Source organism: Canis lupus, chromosome 26 (assembly GCF_048164855.1).
Source record: "Canis lupus baileyi chromosome 26, mCanLup2.hap1, whole genome shotgun sequence".
NCBI classification, from domain to species: Eukaryota; Metazoa; Chordata; class Mammalia; order Carnivora; family Canidae; genus Canis; species Canis lupus.
In genome coordinates, this window is record NC_132863.1 from 25,302,785 (window position 1) to 25,323,234 (window position 20,450).

Genomic DNA, 20,450 nt, shown 5'->3' on the forward strand with positions numbered 1-20,450 from the left:
TGTCAATATTTTCTAGGGCTCCTACTCTAAGCCAGGGGGAAACCTGCAAAAACCAAATAATGAATTGTTTGGGGAAGATTGAATTGGGAATGGTTGGTCAATGGGGGGGCAGAGGGGGTGTTTGGGTTAGAGATTCTAGTCTTTTACTGTGGTGCCTGGGACCTCAGCCCCCAGTGGTGTTCACCCTGCCCGCCACCCCCCTAAAGTAGGGCTATGCTCCTGGGATATTATTCTCACTGCTTCCTCCCTCATATCTCTTAATATTCATTGGGTACTTATTGTGTCCCAGGCTTCATCAGGCTTGCCTCTAACATTAGCAGGGCAGAACAAAGAGTACAGATGGAGGCTCACATACCATGTGTCTAACTATTTGAAGGTTATAAAGTGAAGCTAACAAATTTTTAAGTTCATAACAACCTGGAAGACCATGTCTGAATTTAGAATTCTTGACTCTTTGAGATTCTGTGCTTGAACCTAGCAGTTCCAGAAGAGCTAGCCTGGGCACACTTTTCATTTCCTACCCCTAACTTGATCCCTCACTTTCAGGAGCCTCATAAATGCATTTAAACACAGAAGCCTTTCCATACCCTACAATAACTATCCCTTTGGGCTTAGGGAGTACACACAGTAGCAACACAGACTGCCCTTAGGAGGAATGTGCGGGCCTTGAAAGCGATTGAGGGGCTGATTAGATAGGGAGTATAGGGAGGAGTTGGTGCTGGAGCATGCTTCATGCTTCAGGTGGACATTTCTTCATGGCCCTGCGAATGCCTCACCAAGAATGGCCATAGGCATACATTTCCCCTGGTCGCTTCTCTGTATTAGCCTTTGTGTGATGTGGCTTCTGACTACCTTTTCTGGGCATTGTTCAGAATGTGCTCCAGTCTGACCTTGACCTTCATTTAGAATGGGCCTCAACAATGGCAGTGTTAACAAGAACAAAGAAGTTCAACTAGTCTGAGTAATATTAGATCCTATAAAGAGCTTCACCATTTACAAAGTCCTTCTATGTGCATTGTCCTAAACCCCAAGTGATGAGAGAAAAGACTGGGTATGGCCAAACTTTGAAGAACTTTACTCACCAGCCAAGGAGTGAGTGCTGATTCTGCTCTATCACCAAACAGAGATTGCTCAACAAATGCTTCCTGCTCAGTGGTTTTAGAGGCTCCAGCCAGAGGTCTGAGGGAACCCAGCATCTATCATGTCCCTGCCAGGTCAGTGGCAGAGCCTAGTAGTCCTCAACAGGTCTGAACCATCATCCCCCTCTCTTTTTGTCTTGGTCTGCATCCCAGGCCAGTGGTTGGTTCCCTTCAGCCGAAGTAGGTAGCCCCTCCCTGAGCCAAAACTTCATGGCTCTGAGCTGAACCAACCTGGAGAGTTACCTGATGCCCATGGAGAAGCCCCACAAACTTTTTTTTATGTCCATGGATGGCTAAGGAATTAGCTTTTGAATGACTTGTCATCTAGATAGGGGGATTATCTGAGAGGACTGTGAGGAATGGAGGGCTCAGGGGAACCCATATCCATTGAGCATTTTCTGTTGCTCATGGACAGTATTAAGTGCTTTCATGGGTGTGATATCTTTTGTGTTCCATACTGCTTGACAAATGATGATTGGATACAAAAGTAAACTGAGTTAACAAAGAGTTTGTCCCTTCTAGGCCCTTTCCAAAGCTTAGCACCAACTCTTTCATCAATAGCAATACCCTCTCAGCCCCCCCCCCCCCACTTTTTTTAACCTAGGATGGTGCACACTTGCCCCCAGTATATCTGTGGAGCTACTGCAAGCCCACCATAGGAGTGGGTTTCTTCCTCTGCAATTACTCTCAGGCCCCAGCTTTTAGTTTCTTTGTGATCAGTGCCACCTGCTGGTCAGAAGATGCCCTTTTCCAGGTTGGAGGGATTGAAGAAGTCTCTTACCTGGCAGAACAAAAGATATGCCTTTCCCAGCTTATCCTCCACTCTGCTCTAATTCCCTGAAAAGAAGCTCCCTCCACCCAAAAATATTAGGTTAGTAGGCAGGTGTTTACTATTAACCTAGGCTGATGAGAGTTTTTATACATACTGCTTAGGGTCTTTAGCACCTTCTGTAATAGCTCTATGGCAGGGTATTGAAATAGTGTTACAAAAGGGAGTTGTACTAACCCATGCCAGTGAGCAGAAAGCTGGGCTGGAAGTATAAATACCAGTACTTAATGTTAGGCCTTTCCTGCTGTCACCAAGCCTCCCTTTCTGTTCCTTCTGGAGCCTGTCTTCTGATGCAACCTGTCTAGGGTCTGGGGTAGGAGAGATTTGTACAGCCCCTTGGGGTAAAAGACATTGCCAGAGTGTAGAGAGCAAAGAGTAGATACATTATGCTCTCTAAGCAAACAGTAAAATTTGAGTCAGTATAAAAATGAGTAATTCTAAATAATTTATTAAAAACAATTCTTAGGTAAATATGCTGACTTAACTATTACATTGGCTTTAGCTCTGGGAAAGGAGAGTGATAAAGCTGGGGAAAAAAGGGGGTGTGTAAGGACCAACTGACCTGAGTTTGAGTGCTCATTCCTGGCAAGTTAAAGAACTTATTGGGGTCTGTTTCTGGTAAAATATGAACAATAGTAGTGTTTATAGGGTCTTGTGATTACTCAATATTGCATGCCATCCCTAGCCGGCAGAGAGTGCTCAATGAGGCTTGTTTAGCACACCTTTTTAAAAATAGCTGGTACCAGTAAAGAAAGCCAAAAGGCTAGGTTGATGTCTGGATCAGACCCAAAGAATTTTCATAATGTGGTCATTGTTATAGCCGATATTACTTGCAGTTTCCACGTGACTTCTTTGCCTTCTTCTACATGGAAGGAACAGAAGAAAAACAGTGGAAGGTCTTCAAATTTAGATCCTGCATGGGGTAACGTTTCAGATAAATATTAAAGAAGGAATGGGGTTAAAATAATTAGACTCAAGCCAACCAGAGTTCAAATTGTAACCCTGTTGCTCGTTAGCACTGTGGCCTCTGAATGTGCATTTTTTTTCCCTTGTGAAATGTCCTGGTTCTGCTTATCATATCAGTACCAAATGAGGGAACGTATATAAAGCACCTGGCCATGAGGTCAGCAGCCCAGCAAGATGTAAAATGGAGAGGCTGGATACTGTGGGGGTGAATGTGTAGCAGGGCACAAAGCAATCCAGTTTAGCCAGGATGTGGGCCATGGATAGCCTTTAAGCCCATCTGGGGGACCCAGCTTCACAGTGGCTCTCTCTCTTCAGGTGGCCACCATGTCCTTGAAGATCCAGACAAGCAATGTAACCAACAAGAATGACCCCAAGTCTATCAACTCTCGGGTCTTCATCGGAAACCTCAACACAGCTGTGGTGAAGAAGTCAGATGTGGAGACCATCTTCTCCAAGTATGGCCGTGTGGCCGGCTGTTCTGTGCACAAAGGCTATGCCTTTGTGCAGTATGCCAACGAGCGTCATGCCCGGGCAGCTGTGCTGGGAGAGAATGGGCGGGTGCTGGCCGGGCAGACTCTGGGTAAGTGTCTTTCCTTGGCCCTGCTTCTAGTGTTTTTCTGAGCAGGTTCCAGCCTTCACTTTCTAGCTCCTCCCTAGGCACTTTTCTGTTTCCCTTACTACTACCCACTACCTCTTTCTGAAATTGTATTTAAGTTATAAATGAAGTAGTTATAAAATCTGCCTGTATGGGAGTATTTTAGGAGCTTCTTAAAAATGCTTCTATCTTGTCTTTGCTTTCACAGTGACTCTTAGTGACAAGCCTTATAGTTCCAGTTAAAATGCAGATTCCTAAGAGAAAAGGAAGGGTGGACTAGCATAGCCTATTACATTGGGCTACAGATGGCTTAGGTTAGAACTCTTTATGAGAGCCAGGAGGAGGGGCTGGGAGCACAAGGTAAAGCGGTGCCTTTGGCCTTGGTGCTGTGTATATACGATGTGGCCATGTGGCCGTCTACCTTGGAGGGTGTACAGTGCACCTACTTCTATGTATCTTGTGTTCAAGAAGAGATATCTGTATATGTGATATGTGGATATAGCTAAGCATGTGGAGAACATGTGGACACATCTTTAGTATGTATATTTATGCAAATGTGTGTCAGAATATACTAGTGCATATAAGCAGATATGCATATTTATATACACACGTCTGTCATATGCTGAGCATCATTCTAGGTATAAAGATTTGGTAGGACATTTGCTTGAATGTGCAGTGGCTCATTTGTGTATGGGCAGTTACGTATATGGACGTTGGAGTCAGCTATGTTATTTGATTACTTGGATGCATGAACATGTGTGTGAAGATATGTATTTGCAGTATTTATTTACATGAGTGTACTTGAGAATGCATATATATGTGTGATGCCCATGGCATGTGTGCGTGAGTGAGAGGTTTGTGAGCATGCATGCAGGTGTCTGAATGTAAATTTGTAAATAGGTGTATCTCTGTGATGTGCGGGTATGAATCTAATGTGTAAAGACCTCTGTTGGTTGTTTTAGTTAGGAAAGTCCACGTGTACCTCACATAAACACATAGAAATTGCTGCTCACGTGTGTGAGGGTGATACATGTTTGGATACCCTACTGTTCTGCCTGCATCTGACTGTGCCTCCTCCCTCCCTCTACGCAGATATCAACATGGCTGGAGAGCCCAAGCCTAACAGACCCAAGGGGCTAAAGAGAGCAGCATCTGCCATATACAGGTGGGGCGCTCTGTCTTGTCTCTCTCCATCTGGGTGGGATTGGTCCCTCTTTCCACAGAGGGAGTGAACACTGGTTGGTGACAGTGTGGCGAGCCTAGAGTCTGGGGAGGCATTTGGAGATGAGGACCTATGGAGAGCGGGCTGAGTGGCTGTCCCTAAGCCCTGGCCCTCTCCCCTTTGTTTCCCCAGTGGCTACAGCTTTGACTATGATTACTACCGGGACGACTTCTACGACAGGTGAGCAGGGGGAGGGGCGTGCCCAGGCATGAAACAGCCAAGCTGGAAGGGTCCTGAGAGATTGCTGGTGCAGCCCACTCGGTCCTCCCAAGTGTGAACCAGAGCCCAGAGGTGTGGACAGGCATCTGCCCAAGGCTGCTCCACAAATTGGTGGCAGAGCTGGAACTAGGGTCTAGTTCTTCAGGTCCCCAGGTCAGAGTTTCCCCCACTCCACACTGTCTCCCACTCTCTGCCCTTCCTCCTCCTAATCTGAGGGTGGGGCTCAACAGGACTAGGTAGCAAGAAACATTTAAAAATAGCAAGTTGAATTAGAGGTTACTAGGCACAGGGAGTTTGAGTCCTCCCACTCCTGCTGTTCAGTCTCCTTACCTTTTGGAGGTGCTCAGCCAGGTGGAAGGGACCTCGGAGCTCAGTGTGAGCCTCTTGGCCTTTCATTCATAGCTAAGAGGTCAGCGATCCTTTGGAGGTCTGAATTAGACCTTGGTAGTCTGTGGCCCCCTTCTTCATCAGATTGCAGCCTTGAGCTCTGAACTCCATTCCATGGCACCAGCCACATTCTTGAGTGAAAATCATGATGGGGGTGTTCCAAACTTCTTCTCTCCCTCCTGCTTGGCCTATGGGAAGGAAGAACAGAACCTCTCTGAGCCTTGGTTTTCTTACCACTGAATGGTTTTAGGAGACAGTGCGGTGTAGTGGAATGTTCCCTAGCCTGGGAGTGAGAGGACCTGGGTGCTAATCTCAGCTCTGCCACTGAATGGATCATGTGTCTTTGGGCAGATCCCCTCCCATCCTATGAAATGGGCTTGCACCAAGTGATCCCTCAGGGCTCCTCCAGCTCTGGGGTTCTGGGGTTCAGTGATTCTGACCCAGGCCAGAGCCGCCCCCTCCCCTTAGGGGCAGAAATGCAGGGTCTGGGACTGGATCCATTCCCAGAGACTCTTCATCTCCAGCCATCACCACCCTAGGGCAGGGGCTCTCTGAACAAAGGAGTGCCAAGCCATGGGGCATTGAATTGCCCAGTGTTGGCATGTTTCCTGGCTGTCACCAAAGTGATCCCATAGTGTACCCCTAAGGCTGCTGTTCCCTGCAGAAAGGTAATAGTAGCAGATGTGGTATGAAAGACCCCTCCTCAGCCTATGAGCTTCTGCCTAATGAGCAGGAAAAGAAGCCCTCTTGGAGAGGGCTGGGTGTTGAAATTGAGGGCAGCATACAGTTGGAGAGCCCAAGGTTCTGATTGAGCTGCCTAATCTTGATATTCTGCTGGATCTCTTCCTGTCTATCTGTGAAGTGGACTAAGAGGAATGGGGTAATTAAGGGGGCTCAGAATGAGGATGAGGGCTTGGACTCCAGCCTCATGCCTCTGAGGTCATAGGCTCCCGGTTTGACAGTCTTAGTACCCTGGCCTTCCACCTGTCACATCTTATTAACATGTATGTTTTTAACCAAGTGTCTCATTCTTTGCCTGCACAGCAGCCTTGTGGTGGGGTGGGGAGTTGGCACAGAATTTAAGGTAACCGTCCTCATGAAGCAAATAAAAACAGGCTCAAAAAACAACAAAAACAAAAAAAAAACAACTGAGGCTCAGGCAGGTTTAGGGATTATCCATTCCTATATCTTTTTGTTCTGGGTTGGCAATTTGCATTGCTTTAGGGACATTTGCAATCTCTGACCAGAGGTTGGGGTGGCAGTTGACTCAGCAGAAGACAGGTCAGGTAATAACAGGCCTAGGTATCAGGGGGATCTAGGGAAAGCTCCTTTCTGGGGCTGGTCTGTTGGCTCCTTTTGTGAACCGGGACTATAACCATTACCACTCACCTGCCCTTACCCAACCTGGCTGGTAGGAAAGGTGGATGTAATGAGAGTCTCAGCGGCTTTTAAGGTCTGGAAAGCCTTTCCTCTTTACCCTCGGGGCTTGTTAGGTCGGTAGAGGTGTAGAGTGTAGGCTGCCCACCAGCTGCATGTTGGTCTAGAGTCGCAGTGCCCTCTGGTGGCCACAGGCCATGCTGCAGCCTCTGGTCCATTTGCCCCTACAGGCTCTTCGACTATAGGGGCCGCCTGTCACCTGTGCCAGTGCCCAGGGCGGTCCCTGTGAAGCGACCACGGGTCACAGTCCCCTTGGTCCGGCGCGTCAAAACCACCATACCTGTCAAGCTCTTTGCCCGCTCCACAGCCATTACTGCCGGCTCAGCCAAGATCAAGTGTGAGTGACTAGAACTTCTTCATAGATCATTTTTATTTTTCTCATTAGCAAAATAATAGAATCACATATTTTTACATTGGAAAATAGATGAAGGAACAAATCTCCCACAGTCGCGCAGCTCTACCACAACCAAGTGAGTATTTTTATGCATTTCTAAGAGGAAAAGGCTGACATTTGAGGAGGAGGGGCTTGGGTTGGACACAGAAATGTCCAGTGCTGTCACATGGAACCCAGTAAGGACAGGGTGTCCTTTTTTTCTCTAGTAAGGCAAATTTGCCCAGGCCCACTGCTCCATGTTCATTCTGGTGTACACATGCTGCAGTCAGGCACCCAGGAGATCTGATGATAAAACACATTTATATACCTGAAATCTAGGCATCATCCTATAACACTAGGAAAAACAAAACACATATGTTTGCTCAAGTGCGTATCACACCTGCATTCTTACCATCTCTAGTCCCTTTCAGGAGTTGAGATCAAGGGGGGAAAGTCCCCAAGTTCAGAAAGGTGGGCTGGTTACTATACACGTGGCCTCAGAAGTCTTGGAGTGAAGGCCATGGCCAGCTCCAACCTTTTTCTCTGCCAAAGAACCACAGATGAGACAGTTCCTACCACTGGCCTGCCTTTTGAGTTGGCAGAAGGGGGCTAGGGTCTTATGTTAGTGTCAAGTTCCCAGCCCCTGGGTGACAGCCCTATGCTCCTTTCACTCCCAGTAAAGAGCAGTGAGCTGCAGACCATCAAGACAGAGCTGACACAGATCAAGTCCAACATCGACGCTCTACTGGGCCGCTTGGAGCAGATTGCCGAGGAGCAGAAGGCTAACCCAGGTCAGCTTCCAAGGGTCCTTGCCTAGCTCAGTGACAGGGGTACAGGACAGAGTATGGGGCGAGGACCGTGCACAGGGCATAGATTGATTGTCCATGGATCCACCATGGTGAGACTTACCTTCTGCTATTACCCTGGGCAGCTGCCCTAGGCTGAGTTTTATTCCCTTCTTCCTACCCCTTTTCCCCCAAGATGGCAAGAAGAAGGGCGACAGCAGCAGTGGCAGTGGTGGGGGCAGTAGTGGTGGCAGCAGCCGGCCACCAGCCCCCCAGGAGGACACAGCTTCTGAAGCAGGCACACCCCAGGGAGAAGCACAGGCCCGAGACGACGGCGATGAGGAGGGGCTGCTGACGCACAGTGAGGAAGAGCTGGTGAGGGCACAGTTGGGGAGGGGCTTCCAGGAGGGCAGCAGTGGTAGGGGGAACGAGCTGGACAGTGGCCCTGTGAGTTTCTTCCTCCCTCTTTCTCTTGAGATTCTAGCCCTGTGAGGAAGAGCAGGGGCATGTCTGCTTCAGCTGTCAGTCAGAAGTCCCACTGAGGTAGACCTCTCTTTAGTCCAGAGCCCATTCTAGATTCACTTTCTACATAATCTGGAGGAGGGAAGAGTCAGGGGCTCAAGGGAGCACACATAGTCTGTAGAGTTCCAGGGGGCCAGGACTGGAATTGCCTAGGGAAGCCACAGGAAGTTTGGCTGTCCACTCTACCTGAGGGTTTTCTAAAAGCCATTACTGCTTAAGTAGGAAACAGGTTCTCTTGAGGGAGGCCTGGAAGGATCTCTCTGTCTGGTATTGGAACCAGGAAGCTGTTAGCGGGAGCGTGTAAGTAGGAAGGTAGACCAGACTCAGTATGTGAGATAACTGTTGTGTGCTTACTATGCATTACCTAATGGGCACCTAATGAGCACTAGGCCTTGTAGTTTTTAACTTAATGTAACCGTAACAACAGCCTTGCACTGTGCAAAGTATTATTCTTCCCACCTTTTTACTCAGGAAACTGAGGCTCAGAGGAGTAGAGTAACTTGTTTGGAGCTTTATAACTGAGGCTGAGCCAGAATTAGAGCCCAGACTTCTTTACCAGATCTGGAACTTTTTCCTTTTCATCGATACTGGGTTTTGGCACTAAAACATAAGGGCTCATGGCCACCATAGTTAAGAGGTCCTCCTCATGCCCCCAGCTCATCTCTCCTTTTTTGATCCAATTATTCTCTTAGGCATAGTAGTCTTCTAACAAAGGCTTAGATGCCCCAAAGATGGGGAGCTGGTCTGAGGGCCCCCAAAAAGAGAGAAGGGACCAGTCAAGGATGTTCTAGGTATAGCGGGGGACGTGTTTCTACACAGAAGGTCTTTCTTTTCAGGATCCCAAGCCAGCTATATGGAAACTGTTCCCATAATCATTCCCCTTGGCTGTCTATCCCTCTTTTGGAGTATGGTCTCCAGATGTGCTCAGGGCCTCAGGGACAACACAGAGTTGGTAGTGAATGATGTATGATCTCTTGTTGCCTCCTCCCTATCAGGAGCACAGCCAGGACACAGACGCGGAGGATGGGGCCTTGCAGTAAGCAGGTACGGGGGTCCTGGTGGTCAGTGGGTGAAGTGAAATGGCAGGCATGCCGTGAAGCAGACCTGGCATGGGTCATACTATGCCCAACAAGGAAGGCCCCTCTATCCTCGGCCATTCTCCCACGTTTCTTTGTAGTAAAAGCAGGAGTCATGGATGGGCTAGCCGGGCCAGCCCTGCAGGGGTTCCCTCGGCGCACTCTGAGCCGTGTTGCCCATCTCCTCCACCCTTGAGGAGCTGTGAGTCTGATGGAAGAAGATACAGACCATCAGCATGAACCTGATGATGGGCTGGAGAGCCGGGTAGTCAAAGAGGGGTGTGATGGAAGAGTTGATAGTATGTAGCTAAGTCTGTTCAGGATTGAGGAAGAGGCATACAAGGGAACCGCTTAGCAAAGCACAGGGCTCTGGTGGTCCTCAGTCTGTGGGAGATGGCCAGGAGCCTCCTGTGGCCATAGCCCCCATTCTGCATGGTAAGAGAATTCCTTGCCCACTGTTCATCATCAGAGGGTGATGGTTGTGCTGGGCTTAGGGGCTGGGACTTGATCCAGCCAGAGGAAATGCCCTCTGTGCCAGAAACTATCCCAGCCCTGCAAAGTTGTGATTATGCTAGCATCATGGATGTGGGAACAAAGGCACCAAAGGGGGCAGGGGGCTTAGCATCCCCCTGGTAGTATCCCACCAGTCCCAACGTGGTGATTGGTGGAGCCTAAATTTGAGTCCAGTGTTATGTGGACTCAAAGCCTACTCCCTGGCTGGTGGTCACCACCCCGCTCTGCCCCTTTCCTTGGGGAACTCTCAGGGTAAGATAGGCGTGGGTAGAGGAAGGCCTCAAAACAGCACAGCTATCTCTACATATGACACTTCCATGCTATGAGCTGCTCCACCAGCAAGATGGTCCCAGACAGTTTCGGAAATTCTGTATCCGCAGTCTATCCTCTGGGAGCTTCCTGGTTGGTTTTACCAGGGAGGCTAAGTTTTACCTCATGAAGCCAGTTCACAGACGATGTGCAGGGCTCAGGTGAAGAAATGGAGACTCAGGGAGAGAGAGACTGACCCAAGGTTGCATGGCCAGAAAATTAGAAGGCCAGAGCCAGAGTGTAGGTATATCTCTGTCTGCAGATAGCAAACACCATTCCCTTTTGTCTTCCCAACCCCAATTATCAAGAGTACCAGGGGCTCTTCCTCCCAGCCTCAGTCTCTCCTTTGTCTCTCTCTTTCTCAGCTTGACAGGAGCGATGGCCACCGGCAGGAGAAGGGCGTGCACTGTACCAGGCCTAAAGCTGGGCACCCACCCCTGGAGACCACCCCCGGCAGGTCCCAGGAGAGCTGGCAGCAGGCACCTCCTCCCCCACACATCCCAGCCAGTGCCACATCCTCTGCAGGTGGAGTTATCAGCCTCCCGTCCCCACACGCCCTCCCTGTTGGCACTGCCCAGGCCAGAGGGCAGAACACAGAGGTTTCCCCACACTCTACCTCCCCTCCCAGAACACTCCCAGGCTTGGAGTTTTTCTATAGGTTTGGAGTTGGGAGGGTTCCAGGGAGGGTACCCGGACAATAAAGAGATTGGATCCCAACTTGCTCTGAGATGGGATGGTTTGTGTTTTCTCAAAGTACCTGGGCCCTCCTGCCCAGCCAGAGTCTGGTCTAGTCTGTTTCACCCTATTCTTTTTCTTTCCTTTTTTTTTTTTTTTTTTTTTTAAGATTTTATTTATTTATTCATGAGAGATACACAGAGAGAGGCAAAGACACAGGCAGAGGGAGAAGCAGGCTCCATGCAGGGAGCCCGACGTGGGACTCGATCCCGGGTCTCCAGGATCACACCCTGGGCTGCAGGCAGCGCTAAACCGCTGCGCCACCAGGGCTGCCCTCACCCTATTCTTTTTCCTCCCTCACTCCTGACTAGGGAGCAGCTGTCCATGGTGAGTTATACTGGTCTATCTGGGCCTTAGTTTCCACAACTAAAATGGGGATAAAAATGGCCAGTAGGGTTGTTGGGGAGGGTCAGATGTCCCTGGTGGCTGAAATGTCAAGCAGTTGTGACCCACTTAGGCAGTGGTAGGTCCATGTCTCAGCTTCTCACTCAGTCTCGTTTTTCCCTGCTCTGAGATGATTTTAGAGTCCACCTCTTCCTCTCCTTCCCTGTCATAGTTGAGGACATTATGTTTTTTTTTACTCGGGCTTTGTCCTCTCACTAGCCTCCCAGTCTCTGGCTTCTCCCTCCCCCATTTCCCACTGGCCACCACAGTGCTTTTTCTGAGTCCTGTCTCTTCCCTGTGAAACCCTTACCTGACTGCTCACTATCAGGACAAAACCCTAACTCCTGCACGTGATCCTGTATGCCCTGGCCTCTCCTGCCTCTTGTTCTTCCCACCTCTTTCCTGGCCCACTCAAAGCAGGTCCTTCATTCTCCTAGGCAGCAAGAAATTGAGCCCCACTCCAGTTACCTCAAGCAGTAGGAAGTTGGCGTCAGAGTACCTGTGCCTGCCTCTGCCAGTCTTAGGCCATCTATCCAGGTGTTTGTTCTGTTCTCTGGCAATATTCCTTTAAATTTCCATTTCTCTCCTAACTTCACCTTACAAGTTGAGCAATTCCCCTGTGTTAAAATTCCCAGGAGAGGGATCCCTGGGTGGCGCAGCGGTTTGGCGCCTGCCTTTGGCCCAGGGCGCGATCCTGGAGACCCGGGATCGAATCCCACGTCGGGCTCCCGGTGCATGGAGCCTGCTTCTCCTTCTGCCTATGTCTCTGCCTCTCTCTCTCTCTCTGTGTGACTATCATAAATAAATAAAAATTAAAAAAAAAAAAAAAAAAAAAATTCCCAGGAGAGGTCACCTGCCATAGCAGATCTTTTTGAGTAACTCGTGGGTTCCGAGTGCCTTCTCCGGACCTGTGAACTGGGTGATTAAGGTGTGGCCACTTGGGCTGGTCTCTGGTGTGGGGCTTTGTTCCAGAGTCTGGCACGTACTCTTGCTCCTACTTTTTCCCCCTAAGAAATTACCACTCATCATTAAACTACTGTTCTAGTGTTGATACCTTTGAGAAGTCTCTCGGTCTTTTTAAAGATTTTATTTATTCGTGAGACACAGAGAGAGAGGCAGAGACATAGGCAGAGACAGAAGCAGACACCCTGTGGGGAGCCCAATGCGGGACTCGATCCCAGGACTCCCAGGATCACGACCTGAGCCAAAGGCAGATAAGTCACCCAGGTACCCTTGAGAAATATTTCTGATCAGCCTACTGCTCTTCACAAGTTGTTCATTCTGTCTTCTAGGCAGCCTTCCCCAACACCGGAGATTTGGTCCCATCATCACAAAGGGTTTTGGGTTCTCCCTCCATCTTTACATGTTCTTCAAAGTCTCAGGCCTGCTGGAATCTTTACTAAAAATCACTTTTTGGACAAGCAGTTCTACAACACAGCCTCCATCAAACCTCCTCTGGGCTTTGGCTCCAGGTTTTGGATAGAGGATGGGCTTGAGATAGCACTCAGGCTAGGTTACTCTGGGTATGGAATCATCCAGGGAAGTCTTTGTTGTCTCATGGCTCCCTCCTTGAGCAGTCTTCCTGCCTGCCATTGACAGGCTAGCAGTCTGAAGACTGAGTATGGCTATACATTCCCGAGCTGTGCAGGGGACTGATAAGCCAGCCATTAAGACTGCCAGAGTTCTGGACCCACGCTGTGCCAGATGCCCCCATCCCTGCTTGGCTGTTGCCTCTTCTGTGCCGTGGAGCAGTTACTGCCCTTTCGGAGCTATAGCTGCCCAGTGGTATCACAGTCCCCATATATGTGCCTGCCAGAGATCCTAGGCAGTAGGGAGAGAGAGTGTAGAGGCTGAGACCTTCAGTCTCTGAGAGATCAGACCTCGGGTGAAAAACAGCCCTTGGAACTGGACTGGGCCCTGGCCCAGATTACTCAAAAGGCTTCAGTCTAGAGCAAGAAGGTGTCCAGCAAAAAGGGCTAGGTCCACAGGGAATGTCACACTCTCCCAAAGAGCCCTCTAGTTCCTGTACTCCCAGTGTATGCTTGCTGTCCAGAAGGCCAGAGCCCAGTTCTAGCAGACTCCCTTGCATACGTGTACAGGTCTTTGTGTCCCTACCTTGTACACTGCCCTGGACTGGAACTTGGGCAGCGTCCAAAGAAGAGATTGTTGGACCTTGGTGGACTTCATCCTGAGGGCCAGCACCATGTTCCTGTGCCCCCAGAGCCCAGTGCTCTGTGCCCATTGCACTGTAATAACATTTTCAGACTCTACAAGGCCCTACTCAGTAGTGCTTGACTGAGGCACTCACTTTTTGGTGCTTGGGCGATGGGTAGAAAGGAGAGGCTCTGGGCTTCTGTAGTATGCTAGGCAGAAGAGCAGGGAAGACCCCTTCCAGGGCAAGAGGAGCTGCCCTTCCCCCCCCCCCCCCCCCCCGGCCCCTGCTGATCACCCTGGCACCAGGACATATGCTGGACAGATTGAGATCCCCATCCTGGCACCCCAGAAAAGCTCCTAAACTAGCTTGAGAGGGAATTCGTATCCACAGAACCCTGCTTACCCCTGCCCATCCTCCCCATGTCTAGGGCAGGAAAGACCTCTCCCATTCCATTGTGATCAGGTTTTGTGTATTTGTTTAACCTCTGAAAACCAAAAAGACGAAAAAATGTCAGATTTTGCCCAAAGGACTGATAATCCCTAGGTGTTTTAAAGATCTGAAGCCTCATTTGTGATCCTGGCAGCTCCTTGAAGGAATATCACAGCCAGTGGGTTTATTGGATTGTGAAGCAAGGCTTTCTTCCTTGTACTGTTGCCGATAAGGTTTGTGACCCTGGGGAAGTCTTGTTCCTTGCTAGGTCTCTGTTTACTTAATCTGTATGAGGGGTTGGCCTAGGTCAGGGATAGTAAATGGACCTTTTATCAGTCACTAACTTGTATAACAAACCCACTCCAAAATTTAGTACCTTTAATAAACATTTATTAGCTTCTGAAGGGGTGGCTTGGCAATTGGGGCCATGCTCAGCTGGGTAGTTCTACTTCATTTCATCTGGGCTTTGATGTGGCTGAGGTGAGTTGGCAGATTGGCTAGGAGCCCTTGGGATAACCTCACCCACTTGTCAGGTGGTTGGCCAGCCAATGGGGCAGCTGGGCTGCATGTTGCCAGCATCTAGTAGGCAGGACCAGGTAAGCTCCAACATGCAAGTGCTCTTTAAGTTCCTGCTGGTGCCATGTCTGTCAGGTTCTATTGGCAAAAGCAAGTCATGTGGTTAAGTCTAAAGTCCTCTTAACTTGAGCTTCAAAATAGGGCCATAATTTGTTTTTAATCCTTCTCCGGCCTTGTTTAATTTGCTATTCAGAATGGTTAGTAGCATGCTTTTTGAAGATTTGGAACTTTTAGACTATTAGGAAATAGTAACATAATTCGATCATGTGTTTTTATGGATGAGGAGTTGAAATGTGGGTTTATGAGTGGATCTTCCAGAAGGAAAGGATCTCCGGAAGGAAAACAGGAGTTCTGTTGCTGGAAGAAGGGAGGCTTGGGTTGACACAAACAACAGGTCTCCATTGTGTAGTTGTGCCCGTTTTGTATATATATTTTTTTAATTTTTATTTATTTATGATAGTTACAGAGAGAGAGAGAGGCAGAGACACAGGCAGAGGGAGAAGCAGGCTCCATGCACCGGGAGCCCGATGTGGGATTCGATCCCGGGTCTCCAGGATCGCGCCCTGGGCCAAAGGCAAGCGCCAAACCGCTGCGCCGCCCAGGGATCCCTGTATATTTTTTTTAATAGATGTGAAGGTTCTAAAACTTGGCCCCATTGACAGCTGGTATCTATACCTTCTCCCCTTTATCTGGACCCTGGCTGATGAGCAGAATACAGTGATGGTGATGTTGTGCCCGTCTAACAGTTCTGTTCTTAAGAACTAACAGTTTCCATTTCTGTGTCTTGAGACCCAGCCACCATGCTGTGAAGAAGCCCAGACCACATAGAAAGGTCTTGACAACCCCATCTTCCAGCTGACCGCCAGTGTCAATTGTCAGACATGAGTGAGGAAGCCTTTTAGACAACTCCAGCCCAGTCACTGACTGAGAACAAAGTAAGACCCTAGCTCATCCCAGTCAAAGCCCAGCACCATGAGGGGAATAATCCATGATTGTCGTCGTTTTTAAGCTACTAAATTTTGGACTGATTTGTTCTATGTCAGTAGATAAAACCAGAACACAAACTGAGGCTCAAAGAGGTTAAGTAGTTTGCTCTATTTTAGGGGGACTGGGTTAAGAGTATAGACTTTGTGTTGTACTGAGTTCTAATCTGGATTATATGTTGTATGACTTCAGGCAAGTTAGTTAACCTCTCTGAGCCTCATCTTCCTCTTCCTCTGAGAAGCAGAAAAGACCACATTGTTATTATGACAATACTTAATAAAGGAGTTCATTTATTATTACCTAATCCAGATACAGGTGATTTTTCTCTTAAAAAATAAGACTATAATTTTTCCTTTTTTTCCTAACTCCCTTTATATTCACTTGTTCCAAAATATGTTTCAGACAGCTTACAAAGAGAAAGTCAATAGACTATTATAAAAAGGAGGTAAGGAAGACATTGGTAAGCCTTTTTTTCCCTAAGAGTTAATGCCATCAAGAGTAGTGTGCCTGTCTGGTCACTAAACCTGTGGGACTGTGTATATGAATGAGTGGACACCTGGTGCACACATCCCTTTCCTTGCACCCCTGCCTCAGTCTACGTCCTGACGGAGCTCAGATGATCATAGTGTCCTCCTATAAAGTTGAAGCAGCCAAGTCTTGGGCAAGTGCATGGGTTTGGCTTTTCCAGGTGCACAGAACAGAAACAGGGTTACCTGTTCCCATTTTCTGACCTGGACCCCATTTCTTGTCCATCCTCCAGTCCCTTCTAATTATAAGCCCCCTCTTACCTCTAAAACCTACCTGCAGTGTTTCCTCTACCCCCTGCACAGCCCAGTGTCCAGTTCCCTAACCACGGAGGAAGCTAAGGCCAGAGACTGTCTTATTCATTCTTGCCCATAAGGGTTTTAAAAAGGAATGTGTGACTTGGTCAATTAAATAACTCTGGAGGATATGCAAACAATTCACTCCAGCACCTACCTACCTTTGTCAATTTTATTTTTTAGTAATCTCCACACCCAGTGTGGGGCTCAAAGTCCTGACCCCAAGATCAAGAGGCACATGCTTTTCTGACCAAGCCAGTCAGGCACCCCTACCTTTGTGTTTTATTTATTTATTTTATTTATTCATGAGACACAGGCAGAGGGAGAAGCAGGCTGCCTGTGGGGAGCCCAATGCAGAAATTGAGCCCAGTATCTAGGGATTATGTCCTGAGCAGAAAGCAGATGCTCAACCGCTGAACCACCTAGGCATCCCTATCTTTGTGTTCTTAATTATATGCCCCCTCCCTGCCTGCAGCATTTGACTGTAGAAAGAGGGATATAATACATATAGATGTTAGTATTTCCTGGGTGTTCTGCTGAGTTAACAGGAATTGCATTATCTTATTTGACCCTCACAATAGTCCCCCCAGAGTTAGAGATACTCATCCCATGTTACAGTTTGGGAAATTGAGACCTCTGATTGAACAATTTGCCTAAGATCATGTCCCCTTTGAAAAGGTAGAGGCAGAATGCAAACCTGGGCAGTCCTTTCCCACATGCCTGTCATAAACTGATTTTGAAATTCCTGATTCTTGGGTCAACAGTCTCCCAGCTTTTTCCTCATCTGTACAGTTTCCTTTGCCAATTCTTCCTATTAAGCCAATACCTTTCCACCCTCTCTTTCTGTACAGCTTCCTGGCTAACCTAGTATTTGGCTTCAGACTCTACAGTAATGCCTTCCCATCTCCACCTCTAACTCAGTCCTTCCCTGGAGCACCAGGGGATACATAGTTGCCCATCTGATGGCTGCACTTGGATGTCTACAAGGACCTCCGTCAAGCCCTGCCCTATCAGGCCACCAGTCTTTCTCTTCAGGAGTCCTTACCTTGGGGAAATGGCACCACTGTCCACCTATTGCCCATGTCGACATCTTCTGATCATCAAGTCATATTCATTTTTCCATCCCACTGTCTCTCTTTTACAGTAACCTCCAAACTAGTCTCCCTGATGCTTGCTTCCCACCTGTCTTTACCACCATGTTATTCATTGCCCAGTAGGTAGATTTCCAGGCCCCTTCCTTCCCCTTTACAGCTCAGCATCTCCCATCTTCCAGTCTGACTTCGATTGTCAAGGCACATGAACTAATTGTGGAAAGAATTATCTGGCTTCTATGCCTTTACACCTGCTGCTGTAATTCCTCTACTGGAATGCTCTTTGTCTTCTCCACCTGGCTTATTTGTAGTTCAGACACCTCCCGGACCTGAGTTAGCACTGGCTCTTCCAGTAATACGGATTCTATTACCACCTCTCTTACTAGATTATATTTAGAATTGGTTTGCTCACCTGTCATCTTTGTTAAGCTATAAGCTCCTGAAGGGTAGGGAGCTGTCTTGCTACAGGCATTCAGGTAACGTTACTATTTGAACATACGATACTGTCCCTGAGCAGTGTTTACAGAGGCAGAGCACAGGCTTGGAGCCAAAATGCCTGCTCCTGCAACTATGGCTCCTCACTTATCAGCTCTGCCTTTCTTGGGCAAGTTGCTTATCCTGAGTATTTCCTCATCAGTAAAATGGGGAGAATAGTATAACTTCCTCAAAGAGTTTCTGTGCTAATTGAATGAATGAAAAGAAAAACACTAGAGCAGGGCCTGGCACAAAGTTGGGACTTTGGTAGTACTAGCCACTTACATAAAGGATTATTAGGAAGAGCTCAGGATTATTTAAGGATATAAATTTTAAAAAAGAATAGGGGTGTCTGGCTTGGCTGGCTCAGTTGGTAGATGTGATTCTCAGTCTCAGGGGCTTGAGTTCAAGCTCATGTTGGGCATGGAGCCTATGTTAAAAAAAATAGAATACCCTAGATTCTGGGCCACAGTAGTCATAGTGTACAGATATATCTGGGACTGAAAAATCATTAATAATTATAAGGCTAAAGCAGAATACTGAAGCTATTGCTCACTATGATAGTAGGTTTGGCCAGCTTCCCATATAAGATTTTGGTTTTGATCTTGTTTCTGGTTCATTTAAAAAGCTTATGAAAATCTGCAGCTGATGAGGATACTTTTTAAAGACGGCTATTGAAATGCTAGTGTTTAATATGAAGAATATCCATTAATATTTATGCTTCTAATGTTGTATTAATAAAACAGAACCCAAGCTTAAACCAAGAGGCAGTGATGAGAAGAGTTCAGGAATATTTTATCAGGGAAGGTTTGATAGGACAGGAGCCATGGCAGCCACAGGGGACCCAGCAAGTGTTTGGTCCTTTCTTCTCAGAAGCACCATTAATGTGACCAAAGCTCCAAGAACTATGCTGCACATTGCTGGGAGAGTTTGATGCCCTTATGGCCAAGGGTGGCAGAGATTACAGATCTGAGACAGGATGGTTGTCTAAGAGCAATCAATCTTCAATAGGAAGGCAGTAATAATAAACCCACCACCACAAAAATAAAGGGATACCTACAGTTTTCACGATTTGTACTCTTGGCTACTCTAACGTCCCCATGCCCACGGACCCTGGAAATTCAGTTTAAGGGAAGTATTCAACAAAAGGAAAATAGTTTCAGGTGCCAGGCAGGGTTAAGCACTTTATATATATCACCATCTTTGAGATAGACATTTTCCTGTTTTATAGATGAGAATATAATCATTAGCAGAGGACTGCCAGTCTAACCTGTTGAATCCATACTTCTAGCAGTATTAAGAATTAGCACTCATCCAAGCACTGATTTAATAAACTATGGCATAACATGGATGGACTTCTTTGCAGTTTTAAAAAACTATGAAGACTGTACTAACTTGGAACAATGTTCTTGATACTAAAATGTTGGTAGGATTATGGGAATTAAGTTTTTAATTTATAAGTCTACATGCTATAAACCCCAAATTCTAAAAACACATTGCAAAATCTAAAGTTCTGTTGAAATGTGAAACCTTAAGAATTGCCGGGGCAAAGGATCTGGGTGGGGGAGGTCAGATCGGAACTGGGGCCTTGAATACTGCAGCAGCATTTCTTTCAAGATGTCCTGCCACACATTTTTTTTTCTGTAGGCTAGAAATCTGCATATTCCGTGCCTCTCCCCCCCCCCCCCTTCTTTAAAGAGCAAGAGAAAACAAGCATGGGGAAGGGAGGAAAAGGAGAGAAACTTACACAGGCTCCATGCCCAGCATGAAACCCAGCATAGGGCTTGATCTCATGACCTGATCATGATCTGAGATCATGATCTGAGTCGAAATCAAAACTTGGGACACTTAACGACTGAGCCATCCAGGTACCCCCATTCTATGCTGCTTTTGAAGAAACTCATTTAGAGGGCAGCTGAGCAGTTCAGCCGGTTAGGTGTCTCACTTCAGCTCAGGTTGTGATCTTGGGGTACCAGGATGGAGCCCTGCATTGAGTTCCACTCAGCAAGGAGTCTGATTGTCCCTCTGCTCACTTGCTCTCTCTCAAAAAATCTTTAAATAATTTAAAGAAACCCATTAAAGTATTAGAATACACAACTTGCTAGGCACTGGTTGCTCTCAGTTCTTAGGGGTGCCTAAGTGAATGAAAACTTTTGTTCTCAGTGCCAGTACTATGGTGGGCTGGGAGGGGAAACTTTTACATGTAGTAGGCAGGTGGAAAAGTGGGAGTAAGCCACAATGTGACCAGAAGAGGGTTTTCTGAAGACTAGAGATACAACTGCACATTTCAGTGCTCATGAACATGCACATCAACCTACTAAAAGCTTAATATAGGTGGTCGTGGAACCTATTTAGTCTCAAACTTTTTTTTTTTAAACCACCAATGGAACCCTTCTTTTTTCCCTTACATAATTAGGAACACTTCTCAA

At 47.5% G+C, this 20,450-nt stretch overlaps 1 protein-coding gene across 9 annotated transcripts in view; it reads left to right on the plus strand.

Annotated features, from left to right (window-relative positions):
- Positions 1-11,089, plus strand: part of RALY (RALY heterogeneous nuclear ribonucleoprotein) — a 154,160-nt gene extending 143,071 nt beyond the window's left edge. For 5 of the 9 annotated variants that reach the window (XM_072800658.1, XM_072800659.1, XM_072800656.1 and 2 more), the window contains 8 exons: positions 3,250-3,514; positions 4,622-4,694; positions 4,884-4,931; positions 6,965-7,131; positions 7,845-7,958; positions 8,149-8,327; positions 9,470-9,518; positions 10,738-11,089. In XM_072800658.1, coding sequence (XP_072656759.1) covers positions 3,259-3,514; positions 4,622-4,694; positions 4,884-4,931; positions 6,965-7,131; positions 7,845-7,958; positions 8,149-8,327; positions 9,470-9,514 — 882 coding nt within the window. In that variant the 5' untranslated portion in view covers positions 3,250-3,258 and the 3' untranslated portion in view covers positions 9,515-9,518; positions 10,738-11,089. The remainder of the gene's footprint in view (positions 1-3,249; positions 3,515-4,621; positions 4,695-4,883; positions 4,932-6,964; positions 7,132-7,844; positions 7,959-8,148; positions 8,328-9,469; positions 9,519-10,737) is intronic. The other 4 variants (XM_072800663.1, XM_072800661.1, XM_072800662.1 and 1 more) reach the window with 1 other exon arrangement.
- The last annotated feature ends 9,361 nt before the right edge of the window (positions 11,090-20,450 follow it).